The sequence below is a fragment of the Oncorhynchus mykiss genome, chromosome 12, assembly GCF_057628025.1.
Source record: "Oncorhynchus mykiss isolate SJ-2025 chromosome 12, ASM5762802v1, whole genome shotgun sequence".
NCBI classification, from domain to species: Eukaryota; Metazoa; Chordata; class Actinopteri; order Salmoniformes; family Salmonidae; genus Oncorhynchus; species Oncorhynchus mykiss.
The window spans coordinates 34,202,148-34,225,000 of NC_143033.1; the positions used below are offsets into that span (position 1 = coordinate 34,202,148).

The window sequence follows — 22,853 nt, forward strand, 5'->3', positions numbered from 1 at the left end:
GCTGTCTAAGCACCTTACTTTTTTCAATATTTACTACTAATATTTAACACTATACATGTCAGCTACTACAGTGAGTGAAATCACTGCAACACTTAACAAAGAGCTCCAGTTAGCTTCAGAATGGATGGCAAGGAATAAGTTAGATCTAAATTTATCAAACTAAAAGCACTTGTATTTGGGACAAATAATTTACTAAACCCTAAACCTCAACTAAATCTTATAATAAATCATTTGGAAATTGAGCAAGTTGAGGTGACTAAACTGCTTGGACTAACCCTGGATTGTAAACTGTCATGGTCAAAACATGTTGATACAACAATAGCTAAAATGGGGAGAATTCTGTCCATAATAAAGCGCTGCTCTGCTTTTTTAACAACACTATCAACAAGGCAGGTCCTACATGATCTAGTTTTGTCGCACCTGTACTACTGTTCAGTCATGTGGTCAGGTGCCACAAAGAGAGACCTCTGAATATTGCAATTGGCTCATATCAGGGCAGCATGGTTGGCCCTTAAATGTACAAAGAGAGCTAACATTAATAATATGCATGCAAATCTCTCATGGCTCAAAGTGGAGGAAAGATTGACTTCATCACTACTTGTTTTTATAATAAGTGTTGACATGCTGAATGTACCGAGATGTCTGTTTTAACTACTAGCACACAGCCATGCAAACCCCAGAAGACATAAAGGTCTCTTCACAATCCCCAAGTCAAGAACAGACTATAGGAGTGCACAGTACTACATAGAGCCATGACTACATGGAACTAAATTCCACATCAGGTAACTGATGCAAGCAAAAACTGATAAAAATACACTTTGTGGACGAAAAGAAAAACAGAAAGATCTTTGCACAGTGTGTGCAAATGTAGAAGAGTAGGGAGGTAAGGCAATAAATAGGCCATAGAGGCGAAACATAATTACAACTTTAATACAAAAGTGATATATGTGCAGATGATGATGTGCAAGTAGAGATACTGGGGTGCAAAAGAGCAAGAGGGTAAGTAATAATATGGGGATGAAGTAGTCGGGTGTGCTATTTACAGATTGGTTGTGTACAGGTACAGTGATCGGTAAGCTGCTCTGACAGCTGATGCTTGAAGTTAGAGAGGGATATATAAGACTAGAGCATCAGAGATTTTTGCAATTTGTTCCAGTCATTGGCAGCAGAGCACTGGCAGGAAAGGCGGCCAAAGGAAGTGTTGGCTTTGGGGATGACCAGTGCAATATACCTGCTAGAGCGAGTGCAACGGGTGGGTGTTGCTATGGTGACCAGTGAGCTGAGATAAGGCGGGGCTTTACCTAGCAAAGACAAGGAGAGCATAGAGGTCGCAGTGGTGGGTAGTATATGGGGCTTTGGAGATAAAACGCTAATTATTTAATCTTTCCAATAGAAAAAAAATTAAAACATTTGTTAGGAATTTAACTTTAATTAAAAGAGTTGACTCTTCACATGAGATGATTTCACTGAACAACAAAAGAGAGGGAATGTTGAATGATCCCAAGTGATACATCGCATCTCCCAAAAACGTTTTCAATATATATCTGTAAAATTATAGTCTAGAAACTAACGCTTTGGTTGTCTTCTCCCTGGACCTCCTCAATGTCCACCTCTTGAACATCAGACTCTGAGGCCTCATCTTCAGTGTCACTTTCCAACCTTGTTGAGGATGGCTCTTTGTCAAGCTCAAAAAGCCTCAAATTTGCCAGGATGGCCAACAATTTGTCAACCCTTGTATTGGTCAGCCTGTTGCGTGCTTTGGTGTGTGTGTTCCCAAACAAGGACCAGTTGCGCTCTGAGGCGGCTGATGTTGTTGGGATTAGGAGGATGATGGAGGCAACGGGGGAAAGAGCCTCAGATCCACAAAGTCCCTTCCACCAGGTGACTGATGAGATATGTTGGCACGACTACCATATTGCATCTCCATCCCAAAGCACATGCTTGGAAGTGTACTTCGCCAGACTGCCAAGAACCTTGCCCTCATCCAGGCCAAGGTGGCGAGACAAGGTAGTGATGACACCATAGGCCTTGTTGATCTCTGCACCAGACAGGATGCTCTTAACAGCATACTTGGGGTCCAACATGTATGCTGCGGCATGTATGGGTTTCAGGCAGAAGTCTTCACGCTTTTTGATGTATTTCAGAACTGCAGTTTCATCTGCTTGGAGCAACAGTAAAGTGGGCAGGGCAGTACGGATTTCTTCTCTTACATCTGCAAGCAGAGTCTGAACATCAGACAGGATGGCATTGTCTCCCTCAATCCGTGCAATGGCTACTGCTATAGGTTTCAGGAGTTTCAGGCTGCTTACCACTCTCTCCCAAAATACACCATCCAGGAGGATCCTCTTGATGGGGCTGTCCATTCGGCAGACTGTGATATGGCCATTTCTTGAAGGGACTCCTTCCCCTCCAGGAACTGTCACATGATGACAACACCACCCCAACGGGTGTTGCTGGGCAGCTTCAATGTGGTGCTCTATTTCTTCTGACCTTGCTTGGTGAGGTAGATTGCTGCTGGTACTTGATGAACCTTCACATACCTAACCATTTCCTTGGCTCTCTTGTAGAGTGTCTCCATTGTTTTCAGTGCCATGATGTCCTTGAGGAGCAGATTCAAAGCATGAGCAGCACAGCCAATGGGTGTGATGTGAGGGTAGGACTCCACTTTAGACCAAGCATCCTTCATGTTTGCAGCATTGTCTGTCACCAGTGAAAATAACTTCTGTTGTCCAAGGACATTGATGACTGCCTTCAGCTCATCTGCAATGTAGAGACCGGTGTGTCTGTTGTCCCTTGTGTCTGTGCTCTTGTAGAATACTGGTTGAGGGCGATGATGTAGTTAATTATTCCTTTCCCACGAACATTCCACCAACCATTAGAGTTGATTGCAATACAGTCTGCTTTCTCTATGATTTGCTTGATCTTCACTTGAACTCTGTTGAACTCTGCATCCAGCAAGAGGGTAGATAAAGCATGTCTGGTTGGAGGGGTGTCAGCTGGGCAAAGAACATTCACAAATCTCTTCCAATACACATGGCCTGTGAGCATCAGAGGTGAACCAGTTGCATACACAACTCGAGCAAGACATTCATCAGTATTTCTCTGACTACGTTCCTCCATTGAGTCAAAAAACATTCTGATTCCAGGAGGACCATGAGCTGTTGCTATCGGTAAGGTGGACTATTCATCATTTTCACCTCAAATAGAAGGAGAGGGACTTTTGTCAGAGGTTGCTTGTTGTGAGCGCTGAGGGAACTTTATGCACTTGGCCAGATGATTCTACATCTCTGAGGCATTCTTCACGAATGATTTGGAACGGTATTTGCAAATGTACACAGCTTTTCCTTCTACATTAGCTGCAGTGAAATGTCTACACACATCAGATAGTGCCCGTTGCATTTTCCTGTAAAGATTCGAAACAAAATTGTAAAATAAATAAAAATACAATTCCATGCACTTGGCCAGATGATTCTACATCTCGGTTGCATTCTTCACAAATGATTTGGAACAGTATTTGCAAATGTACACAGCTTCTCCTTCTACATTAGCTGCAGTGAAATGTCTACACACATCAGATAGTGCCCGTTGCATTTTCCTGTAAAGATTCGAAACAAAATTGTAAAATAAATAAAAATACAATTCCATGTACAGACAAATAGTTAAGCAGTTAGATTAAACAACTGCTTTGTAAGATACATGTTTTAAATGGAAACATGTACGGAAACAGGTGAATTAACACTCCTCAGTTAGCAAGCTCAAGCAAGCTAAAAACCCACATGGTAGCAAAATCTAACTAGCAGAAATTAAAAAGTTTGAAATTATTTAAATACTTTGCTGTAGGCTACTATTTACTAGTTAACAAAAAATCCTGTATGTCATTTAAAATATATTCACCCCACCAAGTATTGTAATCAAAACTTACCAGAAAACATGTAGTCCTTGGCTCAGACAGTGTAATAGTGCGGGCTCAATAGCATGTCATTAGTGTGCAAGATCTTGAGAATAAGCTGTACATGTGATGGAAGAGTGCACTGTACATGTGATGAAAGAATGCACTGTGCATGCAGAGGGTTGCAATTCCATTGAATTGTGGATAGTTTAACCAAAATATGCCACAAGACCTAGAATTGCCTTATGTTAATCTCACAAAAAAGGTTCACTGTTATAAGCTAACTTTTTTTATGAATTTAAGCAAAATTCCCGGGCTTAACTTTCCATTGAAATTTACCGGAAAGATTTTCTGACCCTTTGCAACCCCACTAGTGACTAAAGAGAGAGTGAGAGAGTGAGAGAGTCACACAGTGTAGTGCTATGCTGTGCTGTGTAGATCTATCTATCTATCGACCTGCCATGCAAAAAAACAATCCCTCTCTACCATTACTGGAATTACGTTTAATAACCTGCTATTGATTATATAGACCAGCAGGCTTTAATATAAGACAATCTGAATATTTCATTTATACACTTTATTCAGACAGCTGAAAACAGAAGAGGAGACAGGCAAGTGGGAAAACAGTAGGAAGGGTGGATATGGGGATTAAACCTGGCCTGCGGCGGGGAGTTGAGTATATGTGACTGGCTGGGAGCGTTAGGCCTACCGCTAAACCACAGGCTTTGCACAACTAGTTTTCCCTGTGCCGCAATGCCGCTGCGCTCCAGTCAGATCAGAGAATGGACAAAGTGATCACCATTATTAGGTGGGTGGAGAGGGGATGCAGGGGGGCTGAGGAATTACTCAGAGTCTAACTGAGAGAGGAGTTGAGAGGAAGAGAAGAGCGGAGGTGGCATTTTGTTCCCTAACCTAAGGCAAAGCCCTTGTGCCTGGTGTAATGATCGCTTCTTCAAGCTTCCCTCCCCCTCCTTCTCCTCTGTAGTGAGGGAGCCTCTCTCACTCTCTTTCTTTTGTTGGGATCTCTTTTGTTGCGGTGTAGTCTCTCCCACCTCTCTGTGTGTCTGTGTTATACACGCTGCCTGGCGCCGTCTTTGCTGCTGCCGTTGGGCCCCGCTAATTGTACAGATGTCTATAGCAGCAGAGCTCAGCTAGTGGGGACAGCCCTCTGAGGGCTAGAAGGAGGGAGGGAGAAGAGGTTGAGGAAGGTGGAGGGAGAAGGAGAACAAGAAGAGAAGTAGAATGGGAGGTGGTGGTGGCAGGGGAGAGGTGGAGGTATTTGGGAAGGGTACGTGAGGAAGAGTAGGAAAAGGACAGGGAAAAGCCAGAAGAAGGGGAAAGAGGGGGGAGGGACAGAGAGAGGTGTGTGAGGGCTGCTGGTGGTACATCATTACTGTCAGGCTGTTTGATGAAGCGAGGCGGAGCGGAGGAGAGGAACGGAGAAGAGGGGCCTGTTCTTAATACCTGAGGATTACCCTTGTCTTCTATTAGATACACGACACAGAGCAGAGAGAACAGAGCAGTGTGTGTGTGTGTTTTGGTTTTGTTATCCTTGTGGAGATCAGAAGTCCTCACAAGGATAGTAATAATTGGAGACATTTTGCCAGAACAAGGGCTACAATTAGAGTTTAGTGTTGTCATGATACCAGAAACCGATACACAGTTAAGCATCACATTACTCGATACCTTCACGATACTCGATACCAAAACGCTACCTCGGCAAATAAAGAAGGCATATTAGCCAAAGTCACTGAATGCCACTTTATCCAGAGAGATAAACTCAGCTACTGCTCTGTTCAATCATTGGGCATCTTTTGAGTTCAATATAATTACATTTGCAATTCTTTTGAGACAGCCATCTACAGATTAATGAATCAATTATACAATCATACAATCAATTTGACTTTGTTTTTACCAATCTAACTACATAATGGTAATCATTTATTTCAGTAGTAAACTGGGCAAATCAAGATGTAGTCTAGGCCTATCCACAATAGCATTTTCAATAGGATATTCAATAGGATACGATGACCGAATAAGTTAATTATTAAAGTTTTTGGTGGCAATCAGCTTTGAAATTAGCATGTTTTGTGTTATGGTTTGCATATTTTCACAAACAATGTTAGCTTTAGCTGTCAGCTAGCAAGGAAACTTAGCCTACAAAGCTGGACGTTACGTTACAAGTGTTCTAGCCTGTATGGACATTGTTTTGCGAACAGTAATGAACAGTTTCAACCTTTCTACATGCCGTGTCACATTATTCAAGTGTGTTAACGTCTGTGCATCATGATTGGGGAGCTAACATGATGCAGCCCAGACTCCCAGTACAGGCTAGCAACGAGGGGTTGGCTGTGCTGATAGACAGGGTTGTTCTGTGAGTCACATTTGACAGAAGTACCGAAAGTAACCCAAATTCTAGTACCGAACCGTTTATCATGTTCTAGTATCAAAAAAGTATCAATGTTTTGGTATACCGTGCAACACTATACGTTTAGGAGTTAGGATTAGGGGTTTGGTGTTAAGGTTAGGGGTTATGGAAAATAGGATTTTGAATGGGAATCAACTGTTTGGTCCCCACATGGAAAGTTTTTAAAAAAACGTGTGTGTGTGTCTGCATGCCTGCGCCTGTGTGCATCTGCATGTGTGTGTGTGTCCACATGTGTGTACACTCCACTCCACCCACCTTGGAAGGGGCTGGAGGCCTGCTGGGCCAGGGTGAGGTGCTCGTCACTCAGGTGGTAGACAGGCTGGTGCTGGTTGATCTCCACGCTGGTGCACACGTTACTCTCCCCGTGGAGGAAGAAGGGGAACGAGCACGACAGGTGTTCACTGTGGAGGGAGGGAAAGACAGAGAGAGAACAGAGTGTGTCATTTTAACTTGGATGGACCGTTCGAGGAGCGAATGTGTGTGAACTGTTGAATGGATAACACAACAGAACAGGAGGAGAGGGAGGACGAGAAGAGAGAGAGAGCGAGGAAGGGCAAAACACTCAATTTCCCTGCTAATGGAGGGGTAGAGGAGCGGAGAGAGAGAATGAAGAGGAGGAAGATTAAAAAGGAGCTCTCTCTTTTGTGGGAGATTACAATGACATCTTTGAACCATGGAAAGCTCTAACATGACCATTCTCCTGGCTGGAATACAATAGGAGGAGGGGTTAGGGAAATGACGTCACTGATTTAATGGAGACATAACATGACATCATCACAAAACAAATCAAGTTGTTTCATCGGTGGAACATAGAACTTAACCCCTTTACAGTATTATTCTCTTACTACAGAAGAATGCTGTCTGTACCGTAGTGTGTTGATTTTGGATTTGTTGTTGGCACTCCAAGTGACCAACAAAGAGGGCGAACCCTGGCTCACACTGGCATGCCATCAAAGACGTGAGCTCTTGAGAACACTAACCTACACATACAGAGTTACAGACATGCCATCCAAATCTCTGACGTTGAAAAAGACACCTGCCAGTGCCAGCATGACTTCAACTGGGATGAGAGGACGTGAGAGAGATCGAGGGAGTAAGGGAAAGAAACGAGAGGGAGTAAGACAGATGGAAAAGTGACAGGGAAAAATAGCACGCAAGAGAGAGAGGAGTAAGACATGGACTATTGTCTCTGTTTCTCTGTGTCTGCTTCCTCTCATTCTACGCAGCACAGCCAACTGACAGATGACCAAATGAAAGCGGACGCAGTAAATTTGGGAGAGGATCAAAGAAGGGGGTGCCTTTTTAGAGGATTTGGTTAAGCAAATATCTCTCCCTCTCTCTACCACTCGCACTCACTCCCTCTATCCCTGGCAGAGGATTAAAACAAAGAAGGAGAAAGAAAAAAGGAGAGGAAGAAGTGAGGGGATCAGACTAATAATATATTATGATCATGAGAGGGTCTGAGGAGCTAAGTGGCACGAGGCTGGAGGAGACAGCATGTCTCCTACGAGAGGATAATACCTCGGCTGTATTTAAACATTTACACTACAGAGAGTATTCGTGTACCTGACGTGCACTAACAAGGATAGACTACACAACAGAAATAAGTCAGTGACTTGATTGTATTATCCTTGATCGTTTTCTAAATGTATGTAACTACTGAATGTACTTTTTTTCAAATGGTCAAATCAATGAAATCAATCAATACCAAGAGAGGTGTTGCCATATCATATCAGCTGTGATACTTATTGGAAAAAATTGACCAATGAAAACAGTCACCATAACTTATCCCCTTGTATGAACTGTTTTGTTCATAAGATCAGTAAAAGAGTGGGATAGCAACAAAAGGAGCTGAACATATTCCTGATGGCTGATGACTAGGCCACGCCCAAGGACGTTAGTTTCTTTTCCGCAATGAGTCTGGATCTGAGTACCTGGCCCTTCACTGAATGCGAACACATTCGTGGCCATCTGATTGGACCAGAAACCAATGGGTTGAGCCAGAACCAGAACACACGTGAGTAAATTCATCATTGGCTTTGACACTCTGATTGATTGGAGACGATTGTTTCGTGCAACACCCCTCGTGCCCCTTGTCACCACAAATGACTTCAATGATGGCAGTGTCAGACTAAAACATGTGGTGAACGACAGAGCAGTGAAAGTATTTTGTTTGAGTCGCCAGGCTAGATGGCTGTAGCATCAGAGAAGTCTTTCCCTATGTTTAGGGCATGTTAACAGAGCTGCTCTACTCTTTAATGTCTGTAGGAACAGCTCCAGGCTCAGACGTAGTAAAAGTAGTAAACCCATCACTACAGACACAGCAGTAAAAGCATCATCACAGACAAACACATTTCCTCACTGCTGTCTGTCTATGAAGCAGAATCACTCCTATTTTTCTCTCTGCTCAGACATTTAAGCTGCTGTTAGGTTCCCACAGAGCAGCCTGTCTCTTCCTGCCCTGGGGCCTGATTGACTAGAAGGTCACGGTGGGAAGGTCTCTCCCTGCCCCCAGGGCAGACTGACTAGAAGGTCACTGTGTGAGGGTCTCTCCCTGCCCCCAGGGCAGACTGACTAGAAGGTCATAGAGGGAGGGTCTCTCCATGCCCCCAGGGCAGACTGACTAGAAGGTCATAGAGGGAGGGTCTCTCCATGCCCCCAGGGCAGACTGACTAGAAGGTCATAGAGGGAGGGTCTCTCCATGCCCCCAGAGCAGACTGACTAGAAGGTCACTGTGTGAGGGTCTCTCCATGCCCCCAGAGCAGACTGACTAGAAGGTCATAGAGGGAGGGTCTCTCCATGCCCCCAGGGCAGACTGACTAGAAGGTCATAGAGGGAGGGTCTCTCCCTGCCCCCAGGGAAGACTGACTAGAAGGTCATAGAGGGAGGGTCTCTCCCTGCCCCCAGGGCAGACTGACTAGAAGGTCATAGAGGGAGGGTCTCTCCCTGCCCCCAGGGCAGACTGACTAGAAGGTCATAGAGGGAGGGTCTCTCCCTGCCCCCAGGGCAGACTGACTAGAAGGTCATAGAGGGAGGGTCTCTCCATGCCCCCAGGGCAGACTGACTAGAAGGTCATAGAGGGAGGGTCTCTCCATGCCCCCAGAGCAGACTGACTAGGGGTGGATTTACATGAGTAAAATATGTCTTGTGAGATCTATCTTCAAAAGACTGCCCCATAGAGAGAGACTGTGTGCCATAGAGAAAGAATGTGTGCCAGAGAGAGACTGTGTGCCATAGAGAGAGACTGTGAGTGATAGAGAGAGACTGTGAGCCATAGAGAGAGACTGTGTGCCATAGAAAAGACTGGATGCCATAGAGAGAGACGGGGTGCCATAGAGATAGACTGGGTGTCATAGGAAAGACTGGGTACCATAGAGAGAGACTGGGTTCCATAGAGAGAGACTGTGTGCCAAAGAGAAGACTGGATGCCATAGAGAGAGACCGTGTGCCATAGAGAGAGACTGGGTGCCAGAGAGAGACTGTGTGCCATAGAGAGAGACTGTGAGTGATAGAGAGAGACTGTGAGCCATAGAGAGAGACTGTGAGTGATAGAGAGAGACTGTGAGCCATAGAGAGAGACTGTGTGCCATAGAGAGAGACTGGGTGTCATAGGAAAGACTGGGTACCATAGAGAGAGACTGGGTGTCATAGGAAAGACTGGGTGTCGTAGGAAAGACTGGGTACCATAGAGAGAGACTGGGTTCCATAGAGAGAGACTGGGTTCCATAGAGAGAGACTGTATGCCAAAGAGAAGACTGGATGCCATAGAGAGAGACTGGGTGTCATAGGAAAGACTGGGTACCATAGAGAGAGACTGGGTGTCATAGAGAGAGACTGTGTGCCAAAGAGAAGACTGGATGCCATAGAGAGAGAGTGTGTGCCATAGAGAGAGACTGGGTGTCATAGGAAAGACTGGGTGTCATAGGAAAGACTGGGTACCATAGAGAGAGACTGGGTTCCATAGAGAGAGACTGTGTGCCAAAGAGAAGACTGGATACCATAGAGAGAGACTGTGTGCCATAGAGAGAGACTGGGTGTCATAGGAAAGACTGGGTACCATAGAGAGAGACTGGGTTCCATAGAGAGAGACTGTGTGCCAAAGAGAAGACTGGGTGCCATAGAGAGAGACTGTGTGCCATAGATAGAGACTGTGTGCCATAGAGAGAGACTGGAAGCCATAGAGAGAAGACTGGGTGCCATAGAGAGAAGACTGGGTGCCATAGAGAGAAGACTGGGTGCCATAGAGAGACTGGGTGCCAAAGAGAAGACTGGGTGCCATAGAGAGAAGACTGGATGCCATAGAGAGACTGTGAGTGATAGAGAGAGACTGTGAGCCATAGAGAGAGACTGTGAGTGATAGAGAGAGACTGTGAGCCATAGAGAGAGACTGTGTGCCATAGAGAGAGACTGGGTGTCATAGGAAAGACTGGGTACCATAGAGAGAGACTGGGTGTCATAGGAAAGACTGGGTGTCGTAGGAAAGACTGGGTACCATAGAGAGAGACTGGGTTCCATAGAGAGAGACTGGGTTCCATAGAGAGAGACTGTATGCCAAAGAGAAGACTGGATGCCATAGAGAGAGACTGGGTGTCATAGGAAAGACTGGGTACCATAGAGAGAGACTGGGTGTCATAGAGAGAGACTGTGTGCCAAAGAGAAGACTGGATGCCATAGAGAGAGAGTGTGTGCCATAGAGAGAGACTGGGTGTCATAGGAAAGACTGGGTGTCATAGGAAAGACTGGGTACCATAGAGAGAGACTGGGTTCCATAGAGAGAGACTGTGTGCCAAAGAGAAGACTGGATACCATAGAGAGAGACTGTGTGCCATAGAGAGAGACTGGGTGTCATAGGAAAGACTGGGTACCATAGAGAGAGACTGGGTTCCATAGAGAGAGACTGTGTGCCAAAGAGAAGACTGGGTGCCATAGAGAGAGACTGTGTGCCATAGATAGAGACTGTGTGCCATAGAGAGAGACTGGAAGCCATAGAGAGAAGACTGGGTGCCATAGAGAGAAGACTGGGTGCCATAGAGAGAAGACTGGGTGCCATAGAGAGACTGGGTGCCAAAGAGAAGACTGGGTGCCATAGAGAGAAGACTGGATGCCATAGAGAGACTGGGTGCCACAGAGAGAAGACTGAATGACATACAGAGAAGACTAGATGCCATAGAGAGAAGACTGGGTGCCATAGAGAGAGACGTGTGCCATAGACAGAGACTGGATGCCATAGAGAGAGACTGGATGCCATAGAGAGAAATCAAAATCAAATCAAATCAAATTTATTTATATAGCCCTTCGTACATCAGCTGATATCTCAAAGTGCTGTACAGAAACCCAGCCTAAAACCCCAAACAGCAAGCAATGCAGGTGTAGAAGCACGGTGACTAGGAAAAACTCCCTAGAAAGGCCAGAGAAGACTGGGTGCCATACAGAGAAGACTGGATGCCATAGAGAGAAGACTGGATGCCATAGAGAGAAGACTGGATGCCATAGAGAGAAGACTGGGTGGCATAGAGAGATACTGTGTGCCATAGAGAGAGACTGGGTGGCATAGAGAGAGACTGGGTGCCAAAGAGAGAAGAATGGATGCCATAGAGAGACTGGGGGCCACAAAGAGAAGACTGAATGCCATACAGAGAAGACTGAATGCCATACAGAGAAGACTGGGTGCCATAGAGAGAGACTGTGTGCCATAGAGAGAGACTGGATGCCATAGAGAGAGACTGGATGCCATAGAGAGAGACTGGATGCCATAGAGAGAAGACTGGGTACCATAGAGAGAAGACTGGATGCCCCATAGAGAGAGACTGGGTGCCACACAGAGAAGACTGGATGTCATAGAGAGAAGACTGGGTGCCATAGAGAGAAGACTGGGTGGCATAGAGAGAGACTGTGTGCCATAGAGAGAGACTGGGTGGCATAGAGAGAGACTGGGTGCCATAGAGAGAAGAATGGATGCCATAGAGAGACTGGGGGCCACAGAGAGAAGACTGAATGACATACAGAGAAGACTGGATGCCATAGAGAGAAGACTGGGTGCCATACAGAGAAGACTGGATGCCATAGAGAGAAGACTGGGTGCCATAGAGAGAAGACTGGGTGGCATAGAGAGAGACCGGGTACCATAGAGAGAAGACTGGATGCCCCATAGAGAGAGACTGGGTGGCATAGAGAAGACTGGATGCCATAGAGAGACTGGGTGGCATAGAGAGACATTGGGTGGCATAGAGAGGGACTGTGTGACATAGAGAGAGACTGGGTGCCATAGAGAGAGACTGGGTGCCACAGAGAGAGAGAGTGGGTGCCACAGAGAGAGACTGGGTGCCATAGAGAGAGACTGGGTGGCATAGAGAAGACTGGATGCCATAGAGAGACTGGGTGGCATAGAGAGGGACTGTGTGACATAGAGAGACTGGGTGCCATAGAGAGAGACTGGGTGCCACAGAGAGAGAGTGGGTGCCACAGAGAGAGACTGGGTGCCATAGAGAGAGACTGGGTGCCATAGAGAGAGTGACCGCCAGATCAGAGTCAGCTAATATAAAAGAGCCCTGACAGCCAGGAGAGTGACCGCCAGATCAGAGTCAGCTAATATAAAAGAGCCCTGACAGCCAGGAGAGTGACTGCCAGATCAGAGTCAGCTAATATAAAAGAGCCCTGACAGCCAGGAGAGTGACCGCCAGATCAGAGTCAGCTAATATAAAAGAGCCCTGACAGCCAGGAGAGTGACCGCCAGATCAGAGTCAGCTAATATAAAAGAGCCCTGACAGCCAGGAGAGTGACTGCCAGATCAGAGTCAGCTAATATAAAAGAGCCCTGACAGCCAGGAGAGTGACTGCCAGATCAGAGTCAGCTAATATAAAAGAGCCCTGACAGCCAGGAGAGTGACTGCCAGATCAGAGTCAGCTAATATAAAAGAGCCCTGACAGCCAGGAGAGTGACTGCCAGATCAGAGTCAGCTAATATAAAAGAGCCCTGACAGCCAGGAGAGTGACTGCTAGGTAATACAAGAGTAATACATATTGCCACACATTGGCTGTGAGTGGGAAACAGGCTCTGTTAGTAAGGTGTGTCATGCCTGCCCAGAAGTAGAGCGCTGATCCTCTCGGGCCTCCTGTGATGTGTGTGTGTCTGGACTGTTGAGGCAAGGTGGGGCAGGGAGCCAACAATTCAGCGAGCGAGGAGGCCTCACACCTCTCCTTTATTATCTAGGAGAGAAGATATCACACGCACACATACACACACTCACTCACAGTGGTGTAGTGGAGGGTATACGCTGTATATTAGTGTTAACCGACAAGTCAGTTATTGTTCATTTTTTTAACAACTAATTGATGGTCTGTTTTTTTTTCTTGTGTGAGCTCAATGCACAGTTTCTGTAGTGATAAATCAGATCAAGTGCGATCAAGTTACTGTGCGACGTAATAGGGAGTTGTAGTTTCCAACAGGACAATTTTCCATATAGTTAATAGCAGAAAACATGGTAATTAACTACAATGACCATAATCCATTGCATGCCGACTTGTCCGGTATGTGTTTATTTTACGTCTGACAGAAGAATGCGTGATTAAGAGGGATAGAACAGTTGTTTCATACTAAAGGTGATTTTGTCAGACAACATAGGCAGCATCTCTATAGAGATGAAATGATGACATGGAATGAAATAAGTCATCAAATGTAATATACACAATAACAGAAATATTTTAATAAAGTCAAATAATGTGAATAAATGATGGTTAATAAGTGTTTTGAAGTAATGGCAGTCACTACTATCATTGGGCTTGTATTAATTGTTTTATTCTGTGTTGTTACAGCATTTAACCCACATAATGCATTGTGCATTTAATGTACAAAAATAAAATCTAAACCCGAAATTGAACTGACCTCAAAAAACACCAATCACTCTGCACTACTGTATAGTCACTTGTTTTTTAGTGGGAATTACGTATACTCGCTTCTTATTCCCCACTGTGCGTACCAAAGTAGTGTAGTCAAGGTATTCGCCGTATCAATTAACACTTTAGACCCTAATTTAATTATAGAATGATGCTGTAAATTACTGAAACATTTCAAGATAAAGCTAATTTTGTCACATATTTCAAATAAACAGAACAAATGACAATCACAAGTTAGCTTAGTTTTAAAGAGCACAACCTCTTCTTTAATATGACACCACATTCATGTCAATAGGAATAACACTCATATTGTCTTCAATTGTGTAAATACACACCATCAAAAAAACAATTAACAGAACAAAAAAACTATAGTATTTAAATTGTAGTAAATTTGACTAAATTACCCACTCAAAATGTACCAAGTATAATATATTTATTTATTTTACATATAAATAAATATAATTATCCAAAATGTAACATGAGGACAATATTCAGAAAGTATTTCAAAAACCCACACAAGGTAGGCTATTTGTTTGACAACGAATCTTACTTCTGTAACAATGTAAAAATACAAACAACTATTCAGAGACTGTTTCAAAATGTAGGTAACTGTCACGAATTCCGCCGAAGTCGGTCCCTCTCCTTGATCGGGCGGCGTTCGACGTCACCGGCCTTCTAGCCATCGCCGATCCACTTTTCATTTCCATTTGTTTTGTCTTTGTTTTACACACTTGGTTTCAATTGCCCAATTACATGTTCATTATTTAACCCTCTGTTTTCCCCATGGTTTTTGTGCGTGTTTGTTTGTTGTATTTACGGTCCGTATTGTGGGCTCGCTATTATCGACTTGTATTTGAAAGTCTTGAGTAAATGTGTATTAGTCATCTCTGTTGTCCTGCGCCTGACTCCTCTGCACCAGCTACACCCAGACCTATTACAGTAACCTCAGACCAGGCCTGACACAAAATGTGGAAATAGTAACCTACTTCGACAACAATTCATTGAATGCAACAGATAAAGACACAGATAAAGAAGATACAAAACAACAACTGTTCAGAGACAATAAAAGATTTGTAGGACAAATTCATACTGTATTTCACACTGTCGCTTAAGTGTTTGCATTTAGCCTACAACTTCTGGAGGCACGGCCCCATCCTGCAAGTGGCACAGAACACGTAGAACACCCAAAGGAGGTTTCTACACATCTCCCACACTTTGCCCTGCATCCACTCCGAATGCACACCACACACGCTCTCTTGCGCTCTTCAAACTTCACCTGAGTTACAACTTGGTCCACACACCCTGGTGCCACACTTTTGTCTCCCCTCTTCCTGCCTCTGTAGCCATATCACAAAGTGAATGCACATGCTGCATTTTGAATGCCTTCTGGGAACAGCACCCGCAGCTTCTGAGAATGGGCCTTTGCAGAGTCCCCCAGACAATGTAGAATTTATGATGGCAATGTTGAGCATCCCCCAAAACCCATGCTTCCACCATTTTTTGCCGCTGCGTGCAACATTGTAATAGCGCCTCAGTTAGTCAGATGGCCATTTTCTTGTTGTAATCCATTACAAGCTCTGGAACAGATATACTGTAAATTCCTACCACTTTTAAAACAACTCTAACACCCTGCCACTGTCACTTTAGCCCCAGGCTGTGTGGTACAAGGGTGAATGGTGGGACTTGGGGCAGACACACTCAGGTGTGTTCTCCCTCTTCCTCCTCTCTCTCTGCTTCATACTCTCCCTCCTCCTCTACTCTCCCTCTTCCTCATCTCTCTCTGCTTTATACTCTCCCTCCTCCTCTACTCTCCCTCCACTCTCCCTCTTCCTCCTCTCTCTCTGCTTCATACTCTCCCTCCTCCTCTACTCTCCCTCCTCCTCTACTCTCCCTCTTCCTCCTCTCTCTCTGCTTCATACTCTCCCTCCTCCTCTACTCTCCCTCTTCCTCCTCTCTCTCTGCTTCATACTCTCCCTCCTCCTCTACTCTCCCCCCTCCTCCTCTCTCTGCTTCATACTCTCCCTCCTCCTCTACTCTCCCTCTTCCTCCTCTCTCTCTGCTTCATACTCTCCCTCCTCCTCTACTCTCCCTCTTCCTCCTCTCTCTCTGCTTCATACTCTCCCTCCTCCTCTACTCTCCCTCTTCCTCCTCTCTCTCTGCTTCATACTCTCCCTTCTCCTCTACTCTCCCTCCACTCTCCCTCTTCTTCACTCTCCTCTTCCTCTCTCCCTCCACACACCTCTCGCTCCACCCCTCCCTCCATCTCGATCCCTCCAATCATCTCTAACTCCTCTTCCTCCCTACCTTTTGCCGCTGAGCCCTGACTCTCCACATCACTTCCCTCACTTTCACGGACCTAGAGGAACAGAGGAACAACAAATAGAATACAATTGTGGTCAGGAACATAATCTCTCTTTCACACTGTCTCTCTCTTCCTAATAAGGGGATTCCATGATAAATTGTGTGATACAGTTACATATCTCTCTCTCTCTCTCTCTCTCTCTCTCTCTCTCTCTCTCTCTCTCTCCTGACAGACTAAATGCAGAGTTCGCCAATGTTAGCTGATTAGTTACAAAGCTGGGACAGTGTCCAAATGAAATGCATCGGTAGAAACAGAACAAAACAAGCAACGTGTTAGCTAGCTATGTAAACAGTCATCCAACTCCTCATATGACCTCCACTGTGCGGGCATCTACCACCTTAACACGGCAGCTAAGCTGTCAAATAATAGGAAAACGAGGAAATGTATAGCCTATGACTGTCTGCACCATACTCTCCCTATAGCAAACATGGCAAACCATAACCTAAACCCAACAGATAAAAACAAATGACTCTAGCCTTCATTTCGGGAGCTAGTTAGCTGGTTGTCTGTATAGATAGCTGGTGAAAGTGACAGTTGAGGTTGACGCTTTGTGAGCACCACCTTAATTTACTGCTAAACACAACATTTCTTGCCTGACAGACTAGCAAGCAGCTTGGGCTGTTTCTATATGAATGACATAGGTAGAATCAAGACAAAACAACCAAGTAGTTAGCTGACTATATAGATAAACACTGCAACTATTTCCATGAGACAGAGAGCAATCATTCGAGCTCCACCGCTGATATGCTCGCCTGTACCAACCATGACATGACTTGCTATTCTGAGAGCTATTCCCCAAGTTTCACAGCATCAAACATCGACAACACCAAACATATATCTACTGTTTACTTATTTCACTCACCTCGACATCATCACTTTTCAAAGTGCAAGGATGTGTCCAAATCCGCATCACCAACCAACATAGATACAGCCTCTTTCACAGTGAAAAGTCGTGTCCACTTAGGCGCCGTCATTTTGAGTAATGATGTCATGAAAAACTTTGAAAAGTCAGATGACAGCATACCCTGTTTCTGGTTTCTGACAAACCCACGCGAGTCCGTAACACTTTGTTAGTAAGTTAATTTAGCAATTTTGACAGATAGTTCTAAAGGGTTAATGAAGATGATGGATCAGATCAGAATGTTTAGCTTAAAATGCTGATAAACTATTATTTCTTTACATTTTTAAGGTAGCAATGTGCACACAATAGACCTAATGAAATTAGCAGGAAAACACTGTTCTTAAATCCACACTGCACCTGTGAGTGGTTTCATGGACAGAGATGGAAATATCTATAGCTACAAATGTAGCCTATGCCTGCCTACCTGATAGAATGATATCATGATTATTTGCATCAATCCAGTGGCCATGTGTTTTGCAAACTCCATCTCATGTGCTACAGAAACACTGCTAACCCGGACAACAGTGCTAGGGAACTTGAATTAAAGGGTAACTACACAAAAAATATATTCTCCAAGACCTCAAAAGTGGTTTCCTGCTGTGGTTCAAACATTGTTGTTTTTTTATGAAAAGGGTGTGACAGAGCGGAAACCTGTGAATTCTTTACTCATTTATCTATTTCAATAGTAGGACTACTATTAACTTACTTGCACAGTACAGCTTGGGTTGGTCTGACTGTGAAAGACCAATATGGGATTTATGATTTTAGGTCATTCAGACTGTATGCCACTGTTTCTAATATAATTTTTCACACAGGGCGCCTTCTCTTCACCGGGTGGGGCGTTTTGGGAAATGTTGGGCAAAATTAGAGTATAACCGCTTCTCCAGGCACCACTACACACATGCAGGGCAAGCCTTCAGGGCTGTGACAGCTCAGACAACCACCTGTGAGGGTGTGACATAGAGAGTGGGGGGGAGGGGCTGGAGACTAAATCAGGCATGTGCTCCGCCCCTTCTGTTACCATGGCGCTGCAGCCACAAGAGGGAGAGAGCAGGTCTAGACTACCAGGTAAGGTGTCTGAGAGAGAGAGAGAGAGAGAGAGAGAGAGAGAGAGAGAGAGAGAGAGAGAGAGAGAGAGAATAGTTGCTGTGCTTTGGGCCGGTGTCATCCCTCTCAGTATGCAAAACAATACCAGTACTACTGTTTGCCTGTGTGAGCTGTGCAGACTAAACACACAGGCTGTCTGCAGAGAGCAGCATCATAGGAGTAAATAGAGAAACCACAAAATCCTCATTTACTCACACCCCCTTCAAGGACACAAAAACACACACTTCTCATCACCCACACCAGTGGACTTCTACACACACACACTCAGAGCCAGCCTCAGACTGTGATCTATAAAGCTGGTAGGAGAGAACATTTTGACACAGTGAAATCCAATAAGGAACGCTTATTTACGTTTTAAAACATTTTAGTGGTGTGTGTGTGTTTATATATGTTTATATATATATATATATATATATATGTGTGTGTGTGTGTGTGTGTGTGTGTGTGTGTGTGTGTGTGTGTGTGTGTGTGTGTGTGTGTGTTGCCCGGCTGAGGGAGCTAAAGGGATGGAGGGCTGCCAGCTGTGGCCCAATAGGCAGAACAGCAGCCACATCACATCAACACAGACTGTCTGGGCAATGATCCTTTTCACCCTCTATCAGAAAACCTTACTGGTCAATTCAGTGAACTACCATTGAAAGAGGGTAATATGGATTTTGATTTTTTTTAAATACAAAAATGTGAAGTGTAGGATGAGAAGGTTCCCAGATGGATATGTAATCAATGTTTCCTGTCTTAAATATCATCACACGGAGAGTACATTAAACAGTGAGTATTGATCCAATTCTTAAGTGCTTATCGAGGCGTTTCTTACCAGCTGATGTTTTTCTCCATTGTGCAAAGAATAAATGTCACTAGGTAAAAAACTGGTGTTTGCTTTTAACCTTTAGTAGCCACCTTGCCCGGAATTATAAAAACAACAAATACAACAGAGACACATGGCCAACCGATGCGTGCACACACACACACACACACACACACACACACACACACACACACACACACACACACACACACACACACACACACACACACACACACACACACACACACAAAGGGGCAGGGGATTTGTCGCGAGCCCCAGTGACACGAGTTGGCTGAAAAGTGCAACACAATCACATTGGGCTGACGTGACTGCTGTTGCCTCGGCCGTGTGGCGTGCCACCATGGGCCCATTGTGACTGTCACGGCCAGCGCACACACACTGTCAGCTCCAAACAAACTGTAAGCTCTCCATTCTTCTGCAAACATCCCCGCGTCCTCCATAAACGCAAACACACACTACAGCCCCATAGCATTACACACACCACAGCCCCATAGCATTACACACACCACAGCCCCATAGCATTACACACACTGACTGATAAACATATCAGGTGAGTCTGAACTGCGACAGGCAGGGTGGGAATGGGCTGTGTGAAGGTATGTAGGGGGGGTAGAGTGGGCAGCCATTGAAGTACAGGTTTGAATAATGTTCCAATATTCTTGGACGGCTTTACTTCCTTGTATCCTTTCACTGATCTGAACACGTATCGTAAAGGCAAGGAAACATGGAGAAGATACTCTACTGGGCTGCTGTTGGAACACTGCCCTGTACTGAGAGAGCATGCACGTATAATGTCATCTCATTAAAACATTTACATAAGCCCCCTTTCAGTAAACACACCCAAACAGAGTTGCTCTCTTCCTGCTACTCTTCCTCTCTCTTTGATGCAAATCCCGATTGGCCTTTAGCTCAGGAAGACAGGATACAATAAGATAATCCTTTGTGGTTTTGGACACCAGCCATGGTGCACTTTAAAGACCAGGTGGTGAATTTACCTTGTGTTGTTTGGCACAGGCATGCCATCGAAATTAGGTGGCAAAGGGCAGCCTGGAGGCAGAGCCAGGGGAGGAGAGGGAAAAGGGGAAAGACCTGGTGGTATTGATATTATCAGGCTGACCATTATCACTGCTTCCACTTTGTGGAAGAATATGCATCATATCATCATCACCACATAAATATACCAGCCCAGAGGATCACCACAGGCCTTTGGCAGTATTACTTTAGTGCCTTGTTGCAAACAGGATGAATGTTTTGGGACGTTTTTATTCTGTACAGGCTTCATTTTCACTCTGTCAGTTAGGTTAGTATTGTGGAGTAACTACAATGTTGTTGATCCATCCTCAGTTTTCTCCTATAACAACCATTAAACGCTGTAACTGTTTTAAAGTCACCATTGGCCTCATTGTGAAATCCAGGAGCGGTTTCCTTCCTCTCAAGCAACTGAGTTAGGAAGGTCGCTTGGATCTTTGTAGTGACTGGGTTGATACACCATCCAAAGTGTAATTAATAACTTCACCATGCTCAAAGGGACATTCATAGTCTGCGTTTGAATTTTGTTACCCATCTACCAATAGATGCCCCTTTTTGCGAGGCATTGGAAAACCTCCCTGGTCTTTGTGGTTGAATCTGCGTTTGAAATTCACTGCTCGACTAAGGGATCTTACAAATAATTGTATGTGTGGGGTACAGAGATGAGGAAGTCTTCAAAAATCATGATAAACACTATAATTAAACACAGAGTGAGTCCGTGCAACTTATTATGTGACTTGTTAAGCACATTTTTACTCCTGAACTTATTTAGACTTGCATTAACAAAGGGGTTGAATACTTATTCACTAAAGACATTTCAGCTTTTCATTTTTTATTAATTTGTAAACATTTAAAAACATAATTCCACTTTGACATTATGGGTATTGTGTGTAGGCCAATGACACAAATCTCAATTTAATACATTTTAAATTCAGGTTGTAACACAACAAAGTGTGTGTGTGTGTGTGTGTGTGTGTGTGTGGTGGGGGGGGGCTAAAGGGGTGTGAATACTTTCCTAAAGCACTGTACATATAGATTTCTCACACACAATCAAACTTGAGGTTAAACAGAAAATGAAATGGAAGTCAGAGGACAGAGGACAGAGAGAGAGAGAGAGAGAGAGAGAGAGAGAGAGAGAGAGAGAGACAGAGAGAGAGAGAGAGAGAGAGAGAGAGAGAGAGAGAGAGAGAGAGAGAGAGAGAGAGAGAGAGAGAGAGAGAGAGATGCCACATTCCTGAGATGTTTGTTGGGCTTGGTCAGCAGTTCAATAAAAACGGGGCTTCCGTTTAGCTGCTGCACACTTCCTGACAACAAGTGGCTCTAGCATGGGCTGGGGCCCAACACACACCTCTAATCATCTTGTCCGACACACAACTCATAATCAAAGATACTATTAACTGTATGATCCCACAGGGGAAGACAGTCACACACACAGTCTGACACACACGCACAAGCTCGCCCTGGGAGATTCTGCCTGGCACAGGGCTGCCTATTGCACAAGCTCTGATGACGAGAGTTGCTAACATTACCAGAGAGAGGGAGAGAGAAGGATGGAGAGAGATATGGGGAGAAGGGGAGGGCAGGATCCCCGAGCTCAGTCAAGAGGAAACACAGAGTGTGTGTGTGTTTGTAGGGGGGTGGGGCAGAGCTAAGGAGATGCTTCCAGAGTGATGTCATCTCCAACTACTGTCAGACCACCTGACCACTGCCAGCCAGGGAAGATTTTTTATTTTACTAGGCAAGTCAGTTAAGAACAAGTTCTTATTTACAATGACAGTATACAAGGGAACAGTGGGTTAACTGCCTTGTTCAGGGGCAGAACAACAAATATTTACCTTGTCAGCTCAGGGATTCGATCCAGCAACCTTTCGGTTACTGGCCCAATGCCACTAGGCTACCAGCCGTCCCATACTGGCACACACGCGCACACAAACAGACGTGTGCATGACTGGCACAATACCCTCACATGCACAGTACACACAGACATAGCAATTGGCATCTACAGAATAGACACATGCACCTCAGTCATGAACATAACCATAAGCAGCACACTAAACCATCTCTACAGACCCACACATTCACACACAGTCGAGCCATATTACTTTCTGCCACAAATAAAGATATGTCAGATTAGAGCTGTCAATGAGAGAGCTAAATAAAGAGGGAGAGGGGGAGGGAGAAAGCTGGAGAAAGAGAGAGAGAGTTGGAGAAAGAGGGGGAGAGCTGGAGAAAGAGAGAGAGAGCTGGAGAAAGAGAGAGAGAGCTGGAGAAAGAGAGAGGGAGAGAGCTGGAGAGAGAGAGGGAGAGAGCTACAGAGAGAGAGAGAGAGGGAGGGAGGGAGCTGGAGAAAGAGAGAGAGAGTTGGAGAAAGAGAGAGAGGGAAAGAGCTGGAGAAAGAGAGAGGGAGAGAGCTGGAGAG

At 44.9% G+C, this 22,853-nt stretch overlaps 1 protein-coding gene across 1 annotated transcript in view; it reads right to left on the reverse strand.

Annotated features, from left to right (window-relative positions):
- The window catches only part of med13a (mediator complex subunit 13a), a 117,672-nt gene that overhangs the window by 48,930 nt on the left and 45,889 nt on the right, over positions 1–22,853 (reverse strand). Inside the window, exon 4 of the mRNA XM_036937417.2 lies at positions 6,573–6,718. Coding sequence (XP_036793312.2) covers positions 6,573–6,718 — 146 coding nt within the window. The remainder of the gene's footprint in view (positions 1–6,572; positions 6,719–22,853) is intronic.